Source organism: Rhipicephalus sanguineus, chromosome 6, assembly GCF_013339695.2.
Source record: "Rhipicephalus sanguineus isolate Rsan-2018 chromosome 6, BIME_Rsan_1.4, whole genome shotgun sequence".
Classification (NCBI taxonomy): Eukaryota; Metazoa; Arthropoda; class Arachnida; order Ixodida; family Ixodidae; genus Rhipicephalus; species Rhipicephalus sanguineus.
Window position 1 is genome coordinate 3517533 of NC_051181.1, and position 23036 is coordinate 3540568.

The 23036-nt window shown below is 46.9% G+C and overlaps 1 protein-coding gene across 1 annotated transcript; it reads right to left on the minus strand.

The window, feature by feature from the left end:
• Nucleotides 1-4006: 4006 nt before the first annotated feature.
• Nucleotides 4007-22670, minus strand: LOC119395593 (uncharacterized). The gene is made up of 4 exons (XM_037662573.2): nucleotides 22042-22670; nucleotides 5222-7927; nucleotides 4314-4461; nucleotides 4007-4162 (listed from the first exon to the last, which is right to left on the minus strand). The coding sequence occupies exons 1-4, from the start codon at nucleotides 22668-22670 to the stop codon at nucleotides 4007-4009; spliced, it is 3639 nt and encodes a 1212-aa protein (XP_037518501.2).
• Between the last annotated feature and the right edge of the window lie 366 nt (nucleotides 22671-23036).

A 23036-nucleotide genomic window follows, 5' to 3' on the forward strand; every position in this document is an offset into this window, starting at 1 on the left:
ACACTTGTGTACGACAAGATTAAGATCAATGGCCAAGTGTACGTCTGGGACGAACACAAACAAGCCAGAGTAGTCACGGGAAAGAAACCTTTCGTCCGAAAGGCAAAAAACTGACTACAAATGAAACGCCCTTCGGCTTGGTGATAGTGAACATAAACGCTAGAAGTGTTGTGAATAAAAATACAGAACTTGAAGCATTCATTCTTGAACATCAACCCGACATCGTAACAATTACCGAAACATGGCTTTCTCCTGATATTTCAAGTAGCAATATATTCCCTCCCGGTTATACTGTCATGCGTAAAGATAGGTGCTCGCGCGGTGGTGGCGTAGCAATTTTGATAAAAGACAATATTTACGTGACACCTATGCCGGAAGTTGCTGATGCTGAAGTACTTTGGTGTAAAATCGCGATAGCTAATTCCTTCATTTATTTAGGCACCATGTACCGCCCTCCTGATGCTTCTCATGATATGTTACATGTGCTAGCGAATTATATGGAAGCTATTTTTTCACAGACTGCAAAGATAATCCTTACGGGGGATTTCAACTTTCCTGGTATAACGTGGGACTCCTCTGATAGTACTGCCGATACCAACCACGCAGATGAGCTGCTTGATCTAGCTTTTAACTTTAGCCTTAGACAGCTTATACGGGAGCCTACACGTGTTACTGCAAAAAGCAGGAATGTACTTGATTTGACGTTTGTGAGCGACACTATAGCAGAAGACAGTGTTTCATGGGAAGTTGTCGACGGCATATCTGACCACAGAGCGACTAAATCGTCCTTGTTGTTGGGCGCACCCCCGCCTACCCAAAGAGGGAGTACACAAATTTTCGACTGGGCGAATGCCGATGACGTCAGCGTACTTGATTACCTAGATCACTCTTATTCCACCTTTAGCTCGTTCTCGAATGATGATACAGTTTCAGTAGATGGATTATGGACAACCTTTGAAAGAATCATTCAGCACTGCTTATCAAAATATGTTCCCACAAAGATCAAACCAGTCCGTAAGACAAACCCTTGGATAACAAGAAAAATAATACAACTAAAGTGAAAGCTTGCCAGATTAAGGAAATTGAGAAATAAACTATCGATACCAGGCTACACTGTTAAAATATCCTAACACTCTCGTGCACTAAAATCAGCTGTAAAGATGGCAAAGGATGAATACATTAATGTCACCTTAAGTAGATTTATCAAAGAATCTCCTTCCAAGTTTTGGCGATACCTAAATTCGAAGCCACGTTAGACTAGTAATCCATCACCGGCCGAAGCTATTGCAAAGGCTACAGAGTTCAATGATTACTTTGTTTCAGTATTTACACGAGACGACGGTAAAAAACCCGACCTCAGTTCTCTTCCGGGTATCAGAGCAAAACTAGATGACTTAATCCTAACTGAATCAGGCATTTTTTGCCTATTACTTGAAATTGACCCTAAAAAATCCTGTGGCCCCGACAACATACCAAATGCATTTTTGAAACGCTACGCAGAATGGATGTCAAAGTTCTTGCTGAATATATATGTAAAATCATTGAAAACAGGAGAAATCCCAGATAAATGGAAAACTGCGAAGGTTATTCCTATCCATAAATCTGGCGACCTTACCAACACATCAAATTACCGACCCATCTCGCTTACTTGTACGGCCGGCAAAATCCTTGAACATCTAATCCTGAAGCACATTGTATCATTTGTAGAAAAAAACAACTTAATTGTCCCTAAACAGCATGGCTTCCGGAAAGGATTATCCACGACTACCCAACTGATTGAGACAATCCACGACTTAGCGCTTACAATGGACAAATGTGGCCAAGCTGATATAATATTTTTAGACCTATCCAAAGCATTTGATCGGGTTTCCCATCCTAAATTACTTCAGAAACTTACCCACTACCTCGGCGATAACAGCATCACCAAGTGGATAAAAAGCTATTTAGTGGACGGCGTCAATATGTCTGCTACAAAGACCACTCTTCCAATTACGGCGGTGTGCTATCTGGCGTCCCACAAGGTGCCGTTTTAGCTCCTATGCTTTTTCTTCTTTTTATCAATGATTTGCACATCAACTGTAACGCAACGGTAAGAATGTTTGCAGATGACTGTATTATCTATAAGGAAATAACCTGCCGTGAAGATCAGGTAATCCTAAACAGAGCCCTTGAACATATAACACAATGGTGTCAAACGTGGCAGATGGTGACTAACGCAGAAAAAACGGTTTGCATGACAGTAACGAATAAAAAAGCGCCCATGAACTTCCCATATTATTTAGAAGGACAGATGTTAAAGAAAGTGAAAGAGTACAAATATCTAGGCCTCATAATTTCATCAGATCTTAAATGGGACAAGCAGGTAACTTATGTTGTTAACAAAGCACTGGCAGTTCTGTACTCGTTAAAACGCTCGCTTAGGTGCGCATCCGTAGATACTAAACGCCTAGCATACGTCACACTCATTCGATCTATACTTGAATATGCAATAATATGTTGGTTTCCCTTTCGTAAGCAGTACATAGCAAAATTGGAGAGCGTCCAAAGAAAAGCACTTAGGTTTATCTTTAATAGGTATCGCCGTCGTGACTCCCCTACAGAACTATTAATGCAAGCCGAACTCCCCACTATACAAAATCGAGCCAGACTACTTCGTCTTAAGTTGCTTTTCCTTCTTCTCAATGGCAGCATGAAGATCAATGTGAGCAACTATTTACTTCCCTCAAATACAACCAGTTCCCGAACTAAACACACCAAGCACTTAGCTGAATACAGATTTCACAACGACATTTTCAGGTACTCTTTTTTTCCGCAAGCAATCCGAGATTGGAATAGTTTGCCTAACGATGCTGTCGAGTGCACAACACTCGAAGCTTTTATTGCTAAGATTTCAAATAATGCTTCTTAATTATTATCGGCATGCAGGCTCGCTGCGTTGTGCAATGACAATCTGTTTCCCTTCTCAGTATGTCTTTTTTTCTTGCCTTCATTTTATTTTGTGCTGTTCATGATTTCGTCAGCATTTGCCGAGCCTTGTCTCTATGCAATAAAATGTCTAATTTATATATAGTTTCTTTTTAATGCTTTTTTCGTGCGCTAAGCTTGTAACATGCTGTTCATCGCTGTTTTTCTCATTCTTGTAGCGTTTGTAAATTAGTGCAATTTATGTACCGACAGTTCAATTCGACTGATGTGCGCCCCTACTTGAACGGTGTTCTTTTGAATATGTGTATTACCTTGTAACATTCCGTTTATTATTGTTTTCATTTTGTAGCATTGTGCAATAACGGCGGAGAGCATATGTACTGTCCAGTTTAATTCAAAATATGTATGCGCCTACCCTAAATTGCTTCTTTTGATTATGTATTTTACCCCCTTTCCTGCAACAGCCTCAAATGTGAGGCTAGCAGTATGTTCAAATAAATAAATAAATAAATAAATAAATAAATAAATTAAATAAATAACGTTGCGCGGGCCAGATTTATGTATAGGAGCAACCGATGCCATTTTCCAATCAGTCGGGAGAGAACTGTGTTTTAAGGACTTTTCGTAAATGACTGTTCGCAATCTCGTGAAGTGTTGGCGATTTAGAAATTCTTGTGATACCAAGCATGAACTATAGTCTGCAAAGGCCGGTTAGCAGTAAAAAAGACCTCAAGTCACGCACTTCTAGAGAGGTACACGGATTCATGCAAGCAGAAAAGCAGAGTGCACAGAGTTCCACTTCAACTATAATTACACAGAAATACAGGCTTTTTTTTTTGTAGCCGCTGTCGAGAGTAACGATAGCACGACGCGACGTTCGGCTGGGCCGGCGACTAACTGCCCGGCCATGTTTATTGACAATATATATATACACCTGTAACTAAAGTCCCTCTAATATAGGGACCTTACCTGTAACCCCTTAGTGGCGCCGTCTGTTAGTGTGTTAGGGTAAGTGACGCCACCTAGGATTAATATAACAAAATACAACAACACTACATCTCTCTTCCCAAGATCTACAAATTCAGTCTGTTGGGTGGGACCACACGCCTTCCGGATCTGGTAACCTTGTGGGGTATGCTGTCAGGGTCTGCGCCGGTACTCGTATCGTGCTGGCCATGTGATGGTTCCTCTTGGCTGAGTCTGAGCTCCTGGTTTGGGCTCGAGCTCGGAAGGGAGACTGGGGATGACGCACACGCACTGAGATCTGGGGAATAAGGCACGAGATACCGTCGGTTTCGTTGTATAACTCCGCTGGGAGTTTCCACGATGTAGGATCGGGGACGCTGGCCCCGGCTAAGAACTTGGGCCCGGCACTTCGCATCAGTTACCCACACTTCTTCTCCTGAAGAGAGGTCCCGGAGCACTCTCGCCCCGTGCCGACGGTTGAAGTCCCGAGTTTGCCTTTCCTTAGCCGCGGCGTCCTTTTGGAAGACGACGTCTGGTCGTGGTAGGTCCGGTGACAGCTTGGCCGGGTACCTGGGAATGCGTGTCCGTAACCGTCGCCCCATGAGAAGTTGGGACGGGCTGTACCCTAGCTGTGACCCCTGGCGTGTCACGATACGCCAGCAATGCCAGGAACCGGTCGTTGCTCTTGCGGAAAAGATCCTTCACAGTCTTAACAGCCCGTTCCACCGCACCATTCGATTGAGGATAACCAGGACTGCTAGTGATGTGTCTAAACCCATAGCTCTGGGCAAAACTTGAGAACTCGTGTGACGAGAACTGGGGGCCATTATCACTTCGAAGCACTTCCGGTATGCCGAATCGAGCCATGACACTCTTGATAGCCGATATCACCGCTTGGCTAGAAGTGTTGCGTAGCGTGATAACCTCAGGATAGCGTGAATAGTAGTCCACGAGCAGCAGAAAATTTTGTCCCTCCAAGTGGAACAAATCTGCACCCACTTGTTGCCATGGGTACTACATTGAAGGTGTTGGCAGAAGAGGCTCGGCACGCTGGACCCTGGTAGTTGCACAACGTTCACATGATTCCACCATAGACACGATATGTTTGCCTATATGAGGCCACCAAACAGCATCCCGCGCACGTGCCTTGCATCGGTTTACCCCCTGATGACCCTCGTGAAGTGAATCCAAGACATCCTTCTGCAGAGCCTCCGGAATCAACAGACGTCCTCCTTTAAGGAGCAACCCATTGCACACTGTAAGCTCCCCTTGGTACCTCCAATACTTCGAGAGGTTTGATGGCACTTTGTTTTTCTGAGGCCAACCTTGCCTGCAGTACTTCACGAGGGTAACACACTCGCCATCCATCAAATGGTGCTGACGAACTGCTTTAAGGCTAACTGGTGCGCCTTCCACGATGTTGCCGACGACCTCACTGACGTACAACTCTACTTGGTTTCCTTCTGCTGGAGACGCTGATGTGACGGGGGCTCTTGAGAGGGTATCAGCCGCTGCCAGCAGCTTCCCTGGAACGTACAATACCGTGTACTGGTACCTCATGAGTTTCAGTCGAATCCTTTGGATCCTTGGTGGTAAAGCATCGACATCCATGGAACCAAGCAAGGACGTGAGCGGCAAGTGATCGGTCTCGATGGTGAAGTGTAAGCCCCGGACATACTCGTCAAACCGCTTGACAGCCCATGCAGCTGCCAAGGCCTCCTTTTCCGTTTGACTGTACCTTTGTTCTGTTGGTGTGAGGGAGCGTGATGCGTAGGCCACGGCTCTGCGCTCTCCGCTCGGTTGGTCTTGTAGCAAAACGGCACCTAAGCCAAACGAACTGGAATCAGCGGATACGATGGTCGGGTACAGTGGGTGGTAGTTAGCCATGCAGATGTTGGACGACATCATGTCTTTCAACTTTTGGAAGGCGACCTGCTGGGCCAGTCCCCACGCCCAGTCACTTCTTTTGTTGAGCAGTCCTCGAATGGGTGCCGTCACCTCTGACAGATGGGGTAAGAACCGTCCCACGTGGTTTACCATGCCCAATAGTCTGCGGACGCCACCGACGTCGACTGGAGGTTCCATGCTCTTGACAGCAGCAAGCTTGTCTGGGTCCGGCGAAATACCGCTGCCGCAGATAACTACGCCGAGGAACTTGACGCTTGTGACGCCGAATTGACATTTCGACTTGTTCAGGGTCAGCCCGGCGTTTCTCAGTCGAGCCAGCACTGATTGGAGCCGGCTGTCGTGTTCTGCACGGTCGCGGTCAATAACCAAAATGTCGTCGATCATGTTTACGACGCCTTCTTGAACCTCGAGAATGTAACTCATTTGGCGCTGAAAGTACTCGGGGGCGGACGTTATCCCGAATGGCAGTCGACGGTAGCAATACCGTCCAAACGGCGTTATGAATGTTGTTAATTCTTCAGAATCTTCTGCCAGTTTTACTTGATGAAAACTTGATGTAGCGTCAAGCTTCGAGAACACCTTAGCATTACCCAGTAGTCCCAAAACTTGGTCTACGGTGGGCAAGATATGGCGCTCACGCAACACTACCTGGTTTAACTTGGTGAGGTCGACGCAGATGCGATATGAACCGGATGCCTTCGGTACGACGACCATACCGGCGCACCACGGAGTAGGCTTTCTAACGCGTCTGATCACGCCCTCCGCTTCAAGCCTGTCAAGCTCCGCCTTCACGACACCGTGTAGAGGGATGGGCACACGTCTTGGGACCAGCAGCGAATAGGGGACAGCATCTGGTTTTAGGCGTATAGTGTACGCTTCTTGCAGCTCGCCCAAACCACAGAACAGCTTGTCTGATGCCGCCTGGTTGCCTTGCGTCTCGACCACCGGATCCACGAACTTGACCACACCCAGCTCTTGGATAGCAGGAAATCCCAGAAGTGGCATGACCTGTGACCGAAGCACGTAAAGTCGTTGCGTTGCCGACTTGTTCTTCCATTGCAGAGTGGCGGTAAACGTTCCCAGCACGTCCAGCGGTTGTCCCGCCGGTCCTGAAAGTTCACCTTCCGGCGGCTCAAGATATGGCGGAATTCCAGAAAATGTACTGGGGACGACTGTGACCTCGGCGCCGCTGTCAACTTTGAAGCGTAGAGGCGTTCCGTCCACTTTTATATGCACGAACTTGGCCCGCTCTTCGCTGTTCGAACCGACAGCATCCAATTCCACAACGAAAAGTTGCTTGCTAGCCCGGCAAACCACTGCGAAATGGCCCTTTTTTCCACATTTGTTGCAGGTTGCTCGGCGTGCGGGACATTCTGAGCGCAAATGTAAGGACCGGCCACAAAATCCACAAGGCGAAGAAGCATGCATCCATGGGGCAGCTGCGTTGCGCGTCTCTCGCTGCTGTGGGCGGTTCTGCATGACTTTTGCCGCGTCCACGTTTATCGATTCATGATGCGTTATCACCGCTGGCGAACATGCTGAAAGATTTGCCCTTTCCTTCTCTGCGTCTTCCGCCTGACGGACACAAATACGCGCTTCATCTAACGTAAGCTTTGGATTGCGGCAGAGCTTATCTGATAACTTCGTGTCACGAAGGCCAACGATAAAACGGTCGCGGACCAGTCGCGCCTCTATGTCCCGTGCAGAGTAATTGCATCGTTTCACCATATTTCCCAGTGCCGTGAAGAACGCGTCAGCTGTCTCGCCTGCCTGTTGAACACGTCGGTGGAACCGTGCGCTCTCGTAGAGCTCGTTGGCGGGGTGTAAGTATCCGTCCAGCTTACCAACGATGACGCTGTACTTTGAATAGTCTTCGTCCCGTACTTGCAATGAACACAAAATGTCCCGTGACCTGGTGCCCATGCAGTATAGCAGCGTTCTGACGCGAACTTCATCGTCCGCCGCATGAAGACCCGTCGCAAAACTGTAGTCGTCGAACTGTTGACGCCACCTCTGCCAAGCCGCTGGGTTCTCGAAGTCGAAATGGGGTGGCGGTTGCAAGTTGGGCCCGGCGACCATGGCCACCATGGCTTCCGCCGGTCGCCGCAGGTAGCTCGCTGTCCTTGTTCTGCTCCGCCCAGAGGCACTTTTACTATGATGCAGATCCCACTTCTGACACCATGTCGAGAGTAACGATAGGACGACGCGACGTTCGGCTGGGCCGGCGACTAACTGCCCGGCCATGTTTATTGACACGATATATATACACCTGTAACCCCTTAGTGGCGCCGTCTGTTAGTGTGTTAGGGTAAGTGACGCCACCTAGGATTAATATAACAAAATACAACAACACTACAGCCGCTACAGCAAGAAGTATATTGGTGCAGTCGCACAACACCATTTATATTGTAGTATGGGCAGAAGACAACCTAAGCCCGTACAAATAAAGCAAGAAAAAAAAAACATCGAGCACAGTGGAAAACACGACTGTCGCCGAAGGCCAGTACCCCGTTGATTGGCGGATTGCGCTTCTCACACACGTAATAGGAACCTTAGGACGGCTTCGTGCATTAATGTGGCAATGGAGGGCGTATATACCACCATTGGGCTGTAGTCAAACGCGCTTTCTTGGATATGTGCAACACTTAATTGGATATGTGCCGCCGACCGCCCATCCATACTACACTGCTAACGCCGCGACGGTGAGCCCAATCTCGCAACAATGTGTTGCGAGTAGGCCAAGTAGGCTGCACCAACATAAATGGACGGAAGGAGGCTTTCTAAAGACGACATTTATGTGTACACACGCGGGGCAGCTGTACCGATTGTTATTGTATGGACGTAACCCTAGTGGACGTGTGATACATCAACACGGGCACGCAAACCGTACTTACATCAAGTTCGATGGAGACCTGCAGTTATTTCACTAACCGTGATTGCCCCAAACTGAGGTTGACCGCCTCAACGAAGCTAAGGAAAAGGCAGCACCCGAGACGATGGCTGAAGGCAGCGTGGCTCCGGCGGAGGCCGAAATTAACGTCTTCCTAAAGTGCGTCAGCTGGTCTGTCTCGACAACAGAGCTGCTGATACAACAGTCCGGCAAAACAAACCACGCACGTCTCAATACACAAGTGATGCTGGTAAATCGGTGATACGACAGTGATACTGAATTTATGGCCGCTTAATTCAGCGAGCGGCCGTGCTGAACGTTACAGTTACAGTGGCTAGGTGTAAACGTCTAACCTTTCACAGCGACCACAAGGTGACCACCCCTAACTTACGTCAAATATTCTCAGGGACAGTAGATTGCAAACAGCAAGGAGTTGTTTTAGTCTGCGCATTACGCGTAACCACGGAGGAAGAATTGCACCGTGGACCCCGTGGACGTAACGCTAGCGGTGGCTATAGTTACGTCTGGGCGTAACGATAGCGACGGCTACAGTTGTCTGGACGTAACCCTAGCCGCACCGTTAAACAAAAGTGATGGTTCAAGTACACTTCGCCCAAATGACGTTCCAACTGTAAGTGATCGATCCACGCAAGGCACGCACTTACCACACATACACGTCCGCCATAGTACAAGCTGTGCGTCAGACAGACATTCACAAATCACGTAACTCATGGCCTTTATCTCATGCTCGTACAGCTCGTTATCATATCTTATAGATTTGGCAATGGTCCACTGAAGAGGGGGTCATCGCAGGAACGAAAGCGGCAACGACTTGCTTCGACTTCTATAACGTACACAACGCGATCACGTCCCTACGGTCAGATGCGGTTCTCGTTAATGCGCACAGTTCACGCTCAATATCAACACCAGTACAGTAGTGCGTAGTGCCGTGCCTCCCCTGCCAGCACCCACCACGCAAGCCACACAAACGGGCCACGCAGAGCACGCACTTACCACACATACACGTACGCCACAGTACAAGCTGTGCGTCAAACACACACATTTCACAAATCACGTAACACATGGCCTTTATCTCATGCTCGTACAGCTCGTTATCATTGCTTATAGATTTGGCAGTGGTCCACTGAACCGGAGGACATCGCAACAAAAGCGGCAACGACTTGCTACGACTTCTACAACAAACACAGTTCTCGTTAATGCACACAGTCAGTGCTAGAGCACTGCACGGGCCCGGGCCGGCCCGAAAGCCCGGGCCCGACCCGGCCCGCGGGCCGGGCCGGGCCGGGTAAGGGATTGTTGGATCGGGCCCGGGCCGGGCTCGGGCCCGGGATCTTCGGGCTCGGGTCGGGCTCGGGCCTGAGCCAGGCCCGTATTAGGCCCGGGTCTCATACGTATCTGTATAATTGCGTGTGTATGTTGTTTGGCTTTGTTTTTGTTGTTTTGTGGGGTTTAACTCTCCGAAGTGACCTAGGCTATATGAGACGCCGTCGTTGAGGTCTCCGGGTAATTTAAACCACCTGGAGTACATTGGCGTGCACAGAAATTGCACAGTACAAGACGTCTACAATTTTGCTCCATCGGTATGCTACATATAATTTCAAGAAACGCCTAATATAAGTTTCCTCCATTATAGTGAGCGAAATACGTTCCTGGGTACCGTGTAAGGAAACGGTAAAGTGCCTAGATTAGTGTATATAAGATGTGTTCACTTCGGCGCTCTAATAGACAGTTGTTTTGGAAGCCCTTAGTCCAGTCTTGCTTTAAGGCGTAACATTTTCAAAGATCGAAGGCGGTCACACGAAGACGACGAGACAGCCACCTTCAGGGAACAGCGAGGACGGTGGCTCGCTCGCTAACGGGTGTGCCTCGCTTTGACAGATCTATGGCACTGCGGTAGCGGTGACTTGGGGAAGAAGGGTGGGACAAAGAACGTTCTTGTTTTGAACACGTTGGGCGCAGTTGTCTGCCGAGGAGTAAACACGACAGCTTTAATTTATGTAACGCTGCCCAGCCTGGTGTATTCCTCCCAGAAGCAGCTAGAGCACGTTTTTTTTTTTTTTTTCATTGCATTGTGCAATAGATGAAGTTTGCAGGAGACTTGCTACTATTACTCAACAGCCCTAGCTCGTATGCTGTTGATGTAGACTCAACCTAAAAATGACTGCCATGTTTATTTTTCCCACTTCATGGAGGTATTTTGTAGTCGTTCTTTGAAATGCAAAAATAAGATTGCGTGGTTAGCACTGCGTGCGTACATGAAACAGCCAGCTATGACTCCATTTATATTTTATATTGCCCTGCAATTATTTCGCAAGAGTGTTACAGGCGTAATTAACAGAAAGTATGCACAGTACCAGTGAAAGTCGTGACACTGAAAAAAGTTCCTTGAACAAGCTCTAGATAATATCTGGTGTGCGGCAGGTATCTTCACAATCACCGAAGGTTGGACAGTGTCTCCTTTATGCTCAAGGCATAACTAGCTGAAACGGGCCGGGCCGGGCCGGGCCCAAACCTTCCGGGCCCGGGCCGGGTACGGGCCACATTTAAGAACACCGGGCCGGGCTCGGGCGGGCCGGAACATGGCGTTTTCGGGCCGGGCCGGGCCCGGGCCGGAAAAATCGGCCCGTGCAGAGCTCTAGTCAGTGCCTCCTCGTTCACGCTCAATATCAACACCAGTACAGTAGTGTGCCTCCTCTGCCAACACTCGCCACGCAAGCCACACAAACGGGCCTGAACGCTACTCTGCCGCCACCTACTTATACACTTCAAGCCAAGTCAAGCCGGTTTTAAGCGGCTATATGGGTGAATCGAACGCTTTGCCCACCTAACGTCTCCTTCCACCCGGTGGAAGGAGACACTGCCGTGATCAGGCCTCCCTATTCACAGCGCACTTTGAAAACGGAGGCCTGACATAACCCTCCGGACCTCTCAAAGCAGCTATTGCAAAACTTGGAAATAGTTTCACCACTTATGGTACATTCGATTGGTCGTTTTCGAGCGCTCGGCAGGCGCTGAAAAAAGTGTGTAAAATAGCAAATAACCATTGCTACTAACATTATCGGGTCAAAACATGATCAGGAAGGAGAAAGATGACTTGCATACCTGCTTGTTCTCGTTGAAAAGGTTTAAACCTGTTGAATTCAACAGTTTCAAGTTTCAAACACAGTCAGAGCGCTCTCAAACGACCAGGCGAATGTACCATTATTATTTCAGCGTGAGTAAGCTGCATGAAAAAAGCGTCGTGGATTTCAGCGCTATCTTGAAAAAAAAAATACAGATTTGCCTATTCTGGGATGTGAAGAACATTAAAATTTCATCACAAAAAGCCTCATGAAGTTCTACATTTTACTTATATTCCGCTTCTTCACGAAATCACTGAACAGCGAAAGAGAAGTAAAGCAGCAAAGAATGAAGCTGCTATGAGAAGATGCATTTAAATGACTCTTACGAAACCCATGTCAAGGAACCAATAAAAATTAAAACTTCTGATGCTCTCAATTCTGTCTCGTGAAATGATAAGCAGGACGGATGCACTGAGGGATGGTGGTCATCACTGGGGGACTTGTGTGACGCCAGACTTCGTGCTCTTCTGCAACTTTAACTGGCGCTAAGGTATTCCTTACTTATTTGTACTCAATGTCACGTTTTGTAATAAAAGCAAACACCGCAGACTTTCGACGTGAAAAGGTAAGCAAACGCGAGAGCGCGGTTGTGAACGGCTCCGCCAGCCCGCCCGTAAGCGAGAGTCGCGGGAGGGGCGTGTGCTCAAGGAACTCCGATTGCCCGCAGCGCCACCGCCGCAAGCATCCCCGAGAGGCCGCGGCGGAGAGCGGAGACGGCAGACCATAGAGTTAATATACTGACTTTAGAGGAAAAGCTCCCCATAGGGCCCATGCTAAGGTGGCCAGAATGGGGAGGTGTGCTGAGCGCCGCGCGTTTCCCTTGCAAGAGAGGGTCCCTCTGCGCGCCGATGCCGCCAGGGGCGCTGCTGCTGGGGGCGCGGGTAGCGCGGGTACAACCGCCGCTGTCGCAGATTGCCCGTTGGAAGGCTATTAAAAGGGAACGCGGCGTGTTTTTTTTTTCTTTTCACCATTTACGCGTTCTTTATTGTACACGAGTCATGCATTAGTGAGCTGTGGTGAAAATGCCCTATAAAACGAAGAGAACTGAACGCTGGTGCTTCGTTCCTGGCTGCTACGGTCTGTAATTAGATCAGAGACACCAACAGTTAAAACGTGCATTTTTAAAGATATACAGTTCGCATCAGAGACAATCATTATATGTTTTCATTTAAAAACCTAGATTATTCTTTGAAGTACAATTGGTCGTGAGTGAACACCCCTCAGATTATATTCGCATTAGCGCTGCTAGAACTACTCAATGTAAAAATATAACATATTGGCTCTTCAAGTAAGCTCAGTTCGATCCTTCGCACACAATGTCGTGATATTTTTTTTCTCCTAATGCTAAACAAATGCCGTTTCTGTATTTAAATTACCAGTACACAATTACCTTGCTCACATGACAATTAGCAATACAACTTCTATGTCAATAAAAAAACCGCGACTTATGCATCGGTAGAAGGTAAGGTTAGGACAACGTCACTAGACTAGGTTGCTAACCTAGTCTAGTAACGTTGGGTTAGGCATCATCTCTCGCTCTTTTCAGTGGTCTTTTTCAATTCGACTTCCCAATCATACACCTAAGGCGCTTAGCCGTGCTCCCTATTGGGTTGCAGAAATTAGCGCTTTTTTTTTCTGTCTTCCTCTTATCATCCTATATATACACCTATATTAATTACAGAAATACTGGCTGTTGTTTTAGCAAGCTCTCGTCAAATGAATCAACAGCAGTTATAGTTAAAGATTATCTTTCGGTATGTTCAGCACTTCCTATATACGGCAGCGAATTCAACACTTCTGAGCATGTTTCGTTATCTAATACCTGCAAACTTACAAAAAAATTGGTTGCTGAGGGTACTGGGCCACCGCGGATTGTACCTAAATGAAATGGTGGATTCATGAGCCTCAGTATCTCTATGTGGAGCTCTGATTCCTAATTTACCAGATACGCCTTATGCGACAGCTTTAAGGTATAAAAATGCTTGTTTACAAAGCGACACTCGCAAATTATCACTGGATAGATTTAAAAACTTCGTACATGTAAGGTATTGCTGGAATAAACAGCGGTGTGCATCGTGACAATTAGAAGTTTCTTACAGCAGATTACGCGGTCAAATTCCACGAGTGAATTTTTATTTATATAATGCTGGTCTCATGGCGTCCCCGGCCGTTGTGCAAATTTTGCAATGAATTGAAACAACGGACCACTTCCTTTTATTCTCTCGCTGATATTACAATTAGAAAAAAAGGTACCTCGTAGCTCCACTTCAGAAGATATGATTAACAATAAGTTACTGTTTTGATATTCAGAGGGATGTCTGTTATGCTGTATTCGGTTATATAAACATGACGAAAAGATTACCGCGATGGTTTATTTTTCTTTCCCTTTTCTTTGTTCCAAATCCATTTTGTCTAGATCGATCCTTTGCATTACTTCACTTCTAGAGATTTACTACCGCGAGGGTTATCTCTTTCATAAATTCCATCTGACAGTATGACCACTTGCTCATTTATCATTTTCATTTACTCGATGTTTACTTTTTAATCTTACTTTCTAGTTACGCTTGGCTTCATATGTGTTTTTATTTAATTATCCGTATTGTGTGTAACGATTTTTTTTTCTTTCGAGGAAGTAACACCAATCGACATTTGCTGGTTGGTGCGCACCGCATGTCACTCCTATTTATTCTTTCTCGCGTGCATTCCTTCACGAAAATCAGTAAAAAAGGAGAGGAACATGAGAAACGTACGAACTTGAGCTTGTTGGTACACATTCATAGTAAAAAACAGCGCGAAAACTACAAGGACGAGACAGCGCTAGTCCTGTTTCATCTGTCTCGTCTTCGTAGTTTTTGCGCTGTTTTTTACTAGGAGAGGAAGATGTTACAGTGTGCCCTTTTTTACTGCACCCGCTGAAAGAGAAAAGGAAAAAGACGATTAACGCAGCAAACTGTTGCAAGCTAATAGCGCGAGACAGGTTTGCCGTACATGAGCGGCGCTACGCGGCATGTCGTCTGCTCGACTCCCCGCGCCTCTGCGTACAGCGCCCCTTGCGGCATCGGCGCGATTTGGGGACCGGTTTTCGCGGCCGCTTTTCACACCTCCCCATTCTAGGCTAGCCCACGACCTCCTCTATGTCGTGTTCTAGCCACCCTACCCATGCATTGAAACCCATAACCGCATGGGTTCCGCCATGATGGAACAAAACGATCGTTGCCAGCGTTGCCAGACCCTGAGACGCTCGCTATATTTGACGGTAGTAATCAGTTTTAATCTACCAACATAAGCCAGCTACGCGCTGTTCAGAGAACATCAGCTCAGCGTTGCCATCTGGTGAAACTCGCCACCAGATTTTGGAAATTTGGTGAAATTCTGGAGCTTTTGGTGGCCAGGTCGGCAAACTTCTACACCAGTCAACATCTGGTGAAATCTGGGGAAAATCACTCTACCGAACCTCCGCCCACCATCGCTGCTCGTCCAAACTTATAAGCACAAGGTAGCGCGTGTGACCGCCTGATTCTAAGGCTTGCAGGATATGGCTGATATTAGCATTTGTCTATTGACTGTACTCCTCATTTAATACCCACTGTTAATACCTGTGTTGCTGCGCTACCGCTAGGGCATAGTTAGAGTGCACGGTGAACAAAAGCTTCTTTCTGCAACGCATGTCTAGTTATAAGAGGCTTCAGTAGACGGCGCCAGCTGTTATAACCTTTCTCGCCAAGTGCATGCCGAACGTCGCACGTGTGTTTACGCTCAAGGACATTAGTGTGATCCTGTCAGTCATCAAATTTGCTTTGTATAATGCTGTGTGTCATTGCATTAATGACAACAAAATAAATTTGATATTTAAAGCAAGTTGGCATCGAGCCTGGCTTCTACACTGCAAGTGCTTGCCGCGCAAGTGATCGGCACTGCATCGTGAAAATATCCCGTCACGGCGCTCATGCCGCAAGGCAGTCTGGAAAAAAGAAATGGCGGGTTCGCGGTCAAGCAAAGGCACACAAGAGTACAAAGTCCAGGATGGTACCGGCTATAAATATCGAGAATTTTAGCGCTCCTGATCCCCTTGTGTAAGCGCTGCACCTGTGTCCAATCCTTTTTTTTTTTTTTTGATTTTCTGAGAACCTATATCTCTCGTATTTTTCCATACGCGAACAATCATAACTTTTTGCTAAAGAAGATTTTTCATTAAAAGTTGGCACACTTCCTTATCACATGAGTGGGTGTGCAATGAACCTCGATAAGCAAAATCGTGCAACAAGATTTATTATGCCTGCCTGTCATACGAAGGTGCCACTAGTTATTGTTCATCAGATTTCATTTGTTTTGGTTCATTGCACAGGTCGAAACTTCTCTTATTTCTCTAGAAAAAACTTGTTTTTTTAGTGGAATCTCAGGTGTGTTCGCGTAAATCCCATTTTTAATGAAATTCCTAATTAAGAAAAATTAACAAAAAAGAATTTGCTTTGTGATGCTCACGTGTGCCTAAAAAGGTGTTTTTAATGTAGACGAATAATTTCTAGTGCTTATTGCTTTCTAAAAATTTTTTTCCGACACTTGACCTTAAAGGCTCCTCATCATGACTTTGTGAAAAATAAAATGAGTTCTTCACGAATGTTGATTTTGTAGTCCAGAGGTTCGACGGAACTCCGTCTGGCGAGGGGCATAAACATTTCTTCCGAATAAACACACTGGCCCTAGTTGCAATGTAAAAAAAAAACTTTAGCGAATGTTTGTTTATTTGCTAGAAATGTTGATTTTGGGTCGTTTTTATGAATTTCGTAACAATTTTAATTTCTGGTGAAATCTGGGGAAATTTTAGCAAGTGTCTGGTGTCGTGCCCACTTTACAATCTGGCAACGCTGCATCAGCTGTGTTTTGATGCGTGAAGCCGTGTGTTAGTGTACGGTTGTCTGTGCAGCTGGTCCGGTTGATAACAGTTAAAATTTCCACCTGTTTGTGCATGGGTTTTACTAGGCACTCCCTACCAAAGTGTCTCCGTTCGCTGGCACAAAGGTCTCTCGACAGATTCGCAGCTCGAACTTCGAAGCAAAGTCCGTAGGCCGTGGTCGCGCGCTGATTCGACTTGCAATGGCGAGACACCTGTATCCACGTTCTTTTTCAGCTCATTGCTGCCGTACTTCAGCGCAGAGAGCCGTAAAGCAGAAAAATGTCTATTGCTGCATGCAGCGGCGAATGTGAGTGAGACATCTCCCGAAAGCTTCAATCGAAACTAAAGTTACACGGCCCACGAAGCTTTATCGCCGTTAAAAAGTATTTAAAAAAGTCGGTTGCGACTAGTTCGTACGTAACTTTCAGGTCTTGTCTCATCTCTTCTTTGCCGTCCGTCCTGGTTTGCACTGATACACTGAAGTTTCCACCTCGAAAGAAAAAAGGGCTGTCACATGAAGTCGAGTGGTATGCGGCGACAGAAAACGCGCACAACGGGACACTATGACAACTACGAGATACACGTCGCGAACGAAGTTTCAGGGGCTTTAACACGACGCGCAAACCGGCGCAATCGGCCGCAAGCACACACTCGCGTACTCGCGAGTGTTGATATGGTGGTGCCATCTAGTTAACCAGCCTGCAAACGCTCCTTTCCGCGCGCAGTAAATTGCATAAATAGCCGCCGTATTCTTTCGTAGAAGTATTCAAAATAAACACAAAACAATATCCGCAAGTTTTTAATTGTGCAGATGCTTCTTTAGGATTGATATGTGATGGCAAGAATGACAACGTTCCAAGATGTCAGCGTTCTTGTGGTTATAGGTCTCGCGGCCCAGCTTTTCCTCTAGAGCCGCGGCAGACTAGCCCGCGAGACCGCTAACCACAAGAGAGCTGACATCTTGGAACGTTGTTATTCTCGCCACCACATATCAATCCTAAAGAAGCATTTGCACAATTAAAAACGCGCGGATATTGTTTTATGTTTATTTTGAATACTTTTACGAAAGAATACGACGGCTATTTATGCAATTTACTCTGCGCAGAAAGGAACGTTTGCAGGCTACCAGCACTCGACCGTACTGACCGTACCAACACTCGAGAGTGCGCTCGCGGCCGATTGCGCCGGTTTCCGCGTCGTGTTAAAGTCCCTAAAACTTCGTTTATGTCGTGTATCTCGTAGTTGTCATAGTGTCCCGCTGTGTGCGTTTTCTGTTGCCACGTACCACTCGCCTTCATGTGACAGCCCTTTTTTCTTTCAAGCTGAAACCTTCAATGCAAACCAGGACGGACGGCAAAGAAGAGATAAGACAAGCACTGAAAGTTACGTAACTATAGGCGCAACCGAAGTTTTTTTAGTCTTTTTAACGGCCATAAATTCCGTGTGCCGTGTATCTTTAGTTTTAATTGAAGCTTTCGGGTGACGTCTCACTCACATTCGCCGCTGCATGCTGCAATCGACATTGTTCTGCTTATGGCACTCTGCGCTGAAGTACGGCAGCAATGCGCTGAAAAAGAACGTTGATACAGGTGTCTCGTCATTGCAAGTTGAAGTAAAGTCAAGTCGAAGCACCGCGCGACCACGCACGTTGCTTCGAGCTGCGAATCTGTCGAGTGACCCTTGTGCCAGCGAACGGAGAAACTTTATTCGTTATGTATTATTGATAAGGCGTGCCTCGTAAAAACCACGCACAAACAGGTGGAAATGTTAGTTGTTATCAATCGGACCAGCTGCACAGACAACGCTACACTAACACACGCTTCATGCATCCAAACGCAGCTGACGTTCCCTGAACAGCGCGTAGCTGGCTTAGGTTGGTAGATTAAAACTGATTACTACCGTCAAATATAGCGAGCGTCTCAGGGCCTGGCAACGTTCGTTAATGCATGGGCCCTATGAGGAGCTTTTCCTCTAGAGGCAGTATATTAACTCTATGAATTTCCCGCGGAAAGTTGTGCGCGATGTTTGAGCTCTTCGTGGCGCTCAGTTGAAGACTACGAGAATACTGCGTTAGAAAAAGAACGGTAAGTCTTTTGTGGATTTATATATTATAACATCAATTATTGTCCGGTTAGTGGTCACTCGCAGAATATTCCGTGGTTTGCTCCTTTTCCTGCCTTGGCTCTTTGCTTTGTACGGAGTTCGCGGTCGAAAAATGCAGCGGGTGAGTTGCGCATTTAGTGAAGTAGGCGACAGTCAAAAGCGTTGAAGAACAGCTGAAGATGTTCGTCATGAGCTCGTTAGCTGTTTCGATGCAACTGACGACTGTCGCAGCGACGATCACTCGGTGAACGAGTCAGCAGAGCGCGGGAATGAAGTTCCGTTTTCTGACCCAACTGCTCGGCGCCCGCAGTTGCACGGCGCGCTCAGTTTACCGTGCGCACCAATCACAGGCGAACGTGGTATTAGTGGCTTTTATTTTTCGTCTGGCACTGAATCAGCCGCTTCCACCTTGCCTAACGCCGGACACCCTTAGTTTTGTACGTTGAATATAAAGATAAGTTTTGCCGGTACTCATGCATGGCAATGCATTCATTTTTGACCACTGAAACTGTTAACGGTGCTGTGGTGCTTTATTCAGAACCACCAATAGGAAAGAAATAAGCGTGAGTTTCAGTATGTATTAATTTATTTTTGTTTTCGTAAGGCCTTTAACACAATTGCAGGTTGAGCCAAATTGGTGTTGTAGATTTGTAGGCAAATTAGCAAGATCTAAGTGCTTCAAGTGACTTAAGTCTGTTGCTTTATTCTGCCAATTTAGTTTGTGCCCTTTTCTTCTTTTTCCAGAGAGGCAGTGCCAGCCTGTATTCGACCTGCGGTTCTCTGACTGTTCGTCTTGTCGCCTTGTTTGCATTTCAGCATCATGTACAGTGCGCACACTACTACAAATATGCACCAGAAAGGACTTACTGAGCCAACGTGACCTCAAACCCCGTTTTGTTTAAATTCTTTCAACTTTCAGTTCTTTCTATTGTTTTTTTGTAGAGTTAAGATAGCTTCCAAAGGGCAACTTGCACTGATGTTTGTTCGTTCAATGTAATTATAATACCTCAGTGTTGTATCAAGCGTGCCGTTACAGAATTGATGTTAAGACACTTGATGCTTTATAGTTGCTGTTGTGTCTTAGATGTTAGGAGACGAGAAAGGCCGTGGACGCCGCCATAAGCTTCAAAACAACTCTGTCTTTATTTTTCCTTTTCGTCCTTGGCTTGGCTAGCCATTGGATTTTTGGCCGTCTTAGCTCGGCTACACTACATTCCCCCCTGTCTTAAAGACAGACTCAGAACACATGAAAAAAAATTGCGATAACATGGAGGAGTGTTTTGGGGAAAACAAGAAAAAAGACACTGCTGTTTCTCTCAAAGTCTGTAACGCAACGGCTTGATGCCTCTCGATGCTCTGATGGGATGCCGTGGTAGTGGTTCTTGTCTGTTACTGCCATCTTGTGATGCAGTGTTCCCTGGTCGTGCTTGGTCTCCTTGCTTTTCACTGTTGCCTGTTTGAGATATGGTGTCCTCTGGAGGCAACAAAGCTGCATTCCATGGGAGCAAGAAATCCTCTTCACCATCTGATTCGGGAGGTTTTTGTCCACAGTGGACCTTCTTGAAGAAGCTTGCGTTGCGTGTTATTTCCTTCCCCTTTCTGACTGCAGTGACTTTGGAACCATGCACCTGAGTCACAATGTATGGGTCAGGGTCAAAGTGCGGTGAAAGCATGTTCCGCCTGACCTGCTTGCTTAGTGCTGAATCTCCTTGCTTAAGTATATGTGGCTTGGTGCGGCGCCTTTTGTCTGCATATGCTTTTGATTTAAGTTTTGCAGTGAGGTCGTCTTGGCGCACTTCCTTGTCGTCATGGGCTTCAGGCTCTGGTGCAGGTCGTGGTAGGGCTGTCTGCATCTGCCTACCAAACAGAAGCTCATATGGAGACTTTCGTGTTGTTGCGTGCGGAGTTGCTCTGTAGCACATCAGGAAATCATCTATGCCTTTGACCCAATCTCTTCCTTGGACATTTAGCATGGGCGTCCGGAGGGGGGTGCAAGGGGGGGAAGCTGCCCCCCCCCCTTGGAATTTTGGATAATAATTTTCTATGCAGTAGCAGTAAGCTACACAGCTTGATTAGCACACTCCAGTCCCGCATATCCGCGTGAAACATCATTCAGGATTACCAGCCAACTTTGCACGTTACATACTGCTATGGACTAATCTTGCCGGTCATGTCACGGCAATGAAACAAAAGCTACCTATGCTGTATGCCCCCCTCCCCTCCCCCACACTCTGCTGATGCACCCCCCTGGAAAAAGTTCTGCGGACGCCCTTGACATTTAGTGCTTTGATTGCTTTAGTCAAGGTTCTCACGAAGCGTTCTGCTTCGCCATTTGCCTCAGGCCAAAGTGGTGTAATTCTGTGGTGTTTGAATCCATAATACTCAGCAAACAGTCTGAAGTCAGTTGACGTGAAGGGTGGTCCATTATCACTCTTGACTTGGTGAGGGACACCAATTTGTGCAAATATTCGGCGCAGCACATCAGTTGTTGAGTTCGCATTTATTGAAGGCACAACTTCTACCATGGGGAAGCGGGAATAGTCATCAAGAAGTATAAGTAGGTACTTGCCGTTGGGGAATGGTCCAGCAAAATCAATGCTTAGGTTTTCCCAAGGTCCTTTCGGAAGGGGAGTTTGTTCCACAGGATCACGCGAGAGCTTGGCGTCGAGGACTGGCATGGGATGCAGTCTCGTACAGTCTGCTCGACTAATTTGTCCATGTGGGGGAACCAAACGCAGGTGCGTAGCAGTTGCTTGGTTTTTACAATGTCCATGTGTCCCCTGTGGGCAATCTCCACTGCACGTTGTTGTAGGCTGGCTGGTAGTACTAGTTTTCTGCACCTAAGGATGAGACCATCCGGTGACAATGCGAGTTCTGACTCAACGTTCTTGTATGTTTTTAGCGCAGATTCACTCCACAAGGCATGTTTCTTGGTACCTTCTGCTTGGATGGCTTCTCTCAGTTGACAGTACGTTGTGTCACTATCGGCTGCTTCAATTACTTCCTGTGTCGTCAGCGCTTTCGGCACTGTCATCTGGGAGAGGAACAGGAGGTATTCATCAGGCACCTTGTGCGTTCTGTACCCATTATGCGTGGACTTGAGAGGATGACGTGACATGTAGTCCGATGGGTTGTCTGTGCCTTTCTAATGCTGTACAGAGAAGCTATAGAGTTGGATTCTAAGACACAAGCGCTCTATTCGAGCAGAGGGCCGAGCAGCAGGGTTGGCCAGGATGCTGACCAAAGGTTTGTGGTCAGTGTGGAGCACGAAATGGGTCCCATACAAGTAGATATTGAAGTGCTCAATTCCCCACACGAGAGCTAGAGTCTCCTTTTCAATGTGGGAATAGTTGCGCTCTGCACTGGTGAGGGCGCGGCTTATATAGGCCACGATTTGAATATCGCCACCATCCTCTTGTGCCAGTATGGCTCCTAGACCTTCTGGGCCCGCATCAACAGTGAGATGAGTTGTCTTCTTGCTGTCAAAATAGGCCAGAGCACGGCTACCTGTGAGGGCTTCCTTCAGCTTGTTGAGAGCTGTTTGGTGGGCATCTGTCCATTTCCATTCCACATCTTTTCTTGTGAGTTTGCGAAGAGGTGCTGTCAAGTTTGCGAGGTTGGTTATGAATCTGCCACAATACGTTATCATGCCCAGGAGGCTCCTCACTTCTGATGGGTTGTTTGGTGATGACATTTCCACCACGGCCTGGACCTTTGTAGGGTCGGGCCTGATGCCTGTTGATGAAAAGATGTGTCCGAAGAATGTCAATTCGGACTGGGAGAAGCAACATTTCTTAGGGTTGAGCGTCAGTCCACAGCTGTCAAGGCGTTGCAGTACCATCTTCAGGCAGTCATTGTGTTCATTTTCAGTTTTGCCGTATATAAGAATGTCGTCACTGATGTTGATGACTCCTGGGATGCCTGCGATAACCTGTCTAATGGTGTTTTGGAATAATTCTGCTGCGGCATTGACTCCAAAGTTCAGGCGCTTTTAGCGGTATAATCCGACAGGTGTTGTGAATGTTGTGATATACCTTGATTCTTCATGTAGCACCAGTTGGTGATAGCCATCGTTCAGGTCGAGTTTTGAGAAGACTGATGCACCAGTCAGGCTAGTGACGAGATCTTCTAATGTTGGAGACGCATGCCGTTCTCTTGTTATGGCTTGATTGGCACCGCATGTCTACACACAGTCGAACAACACCAG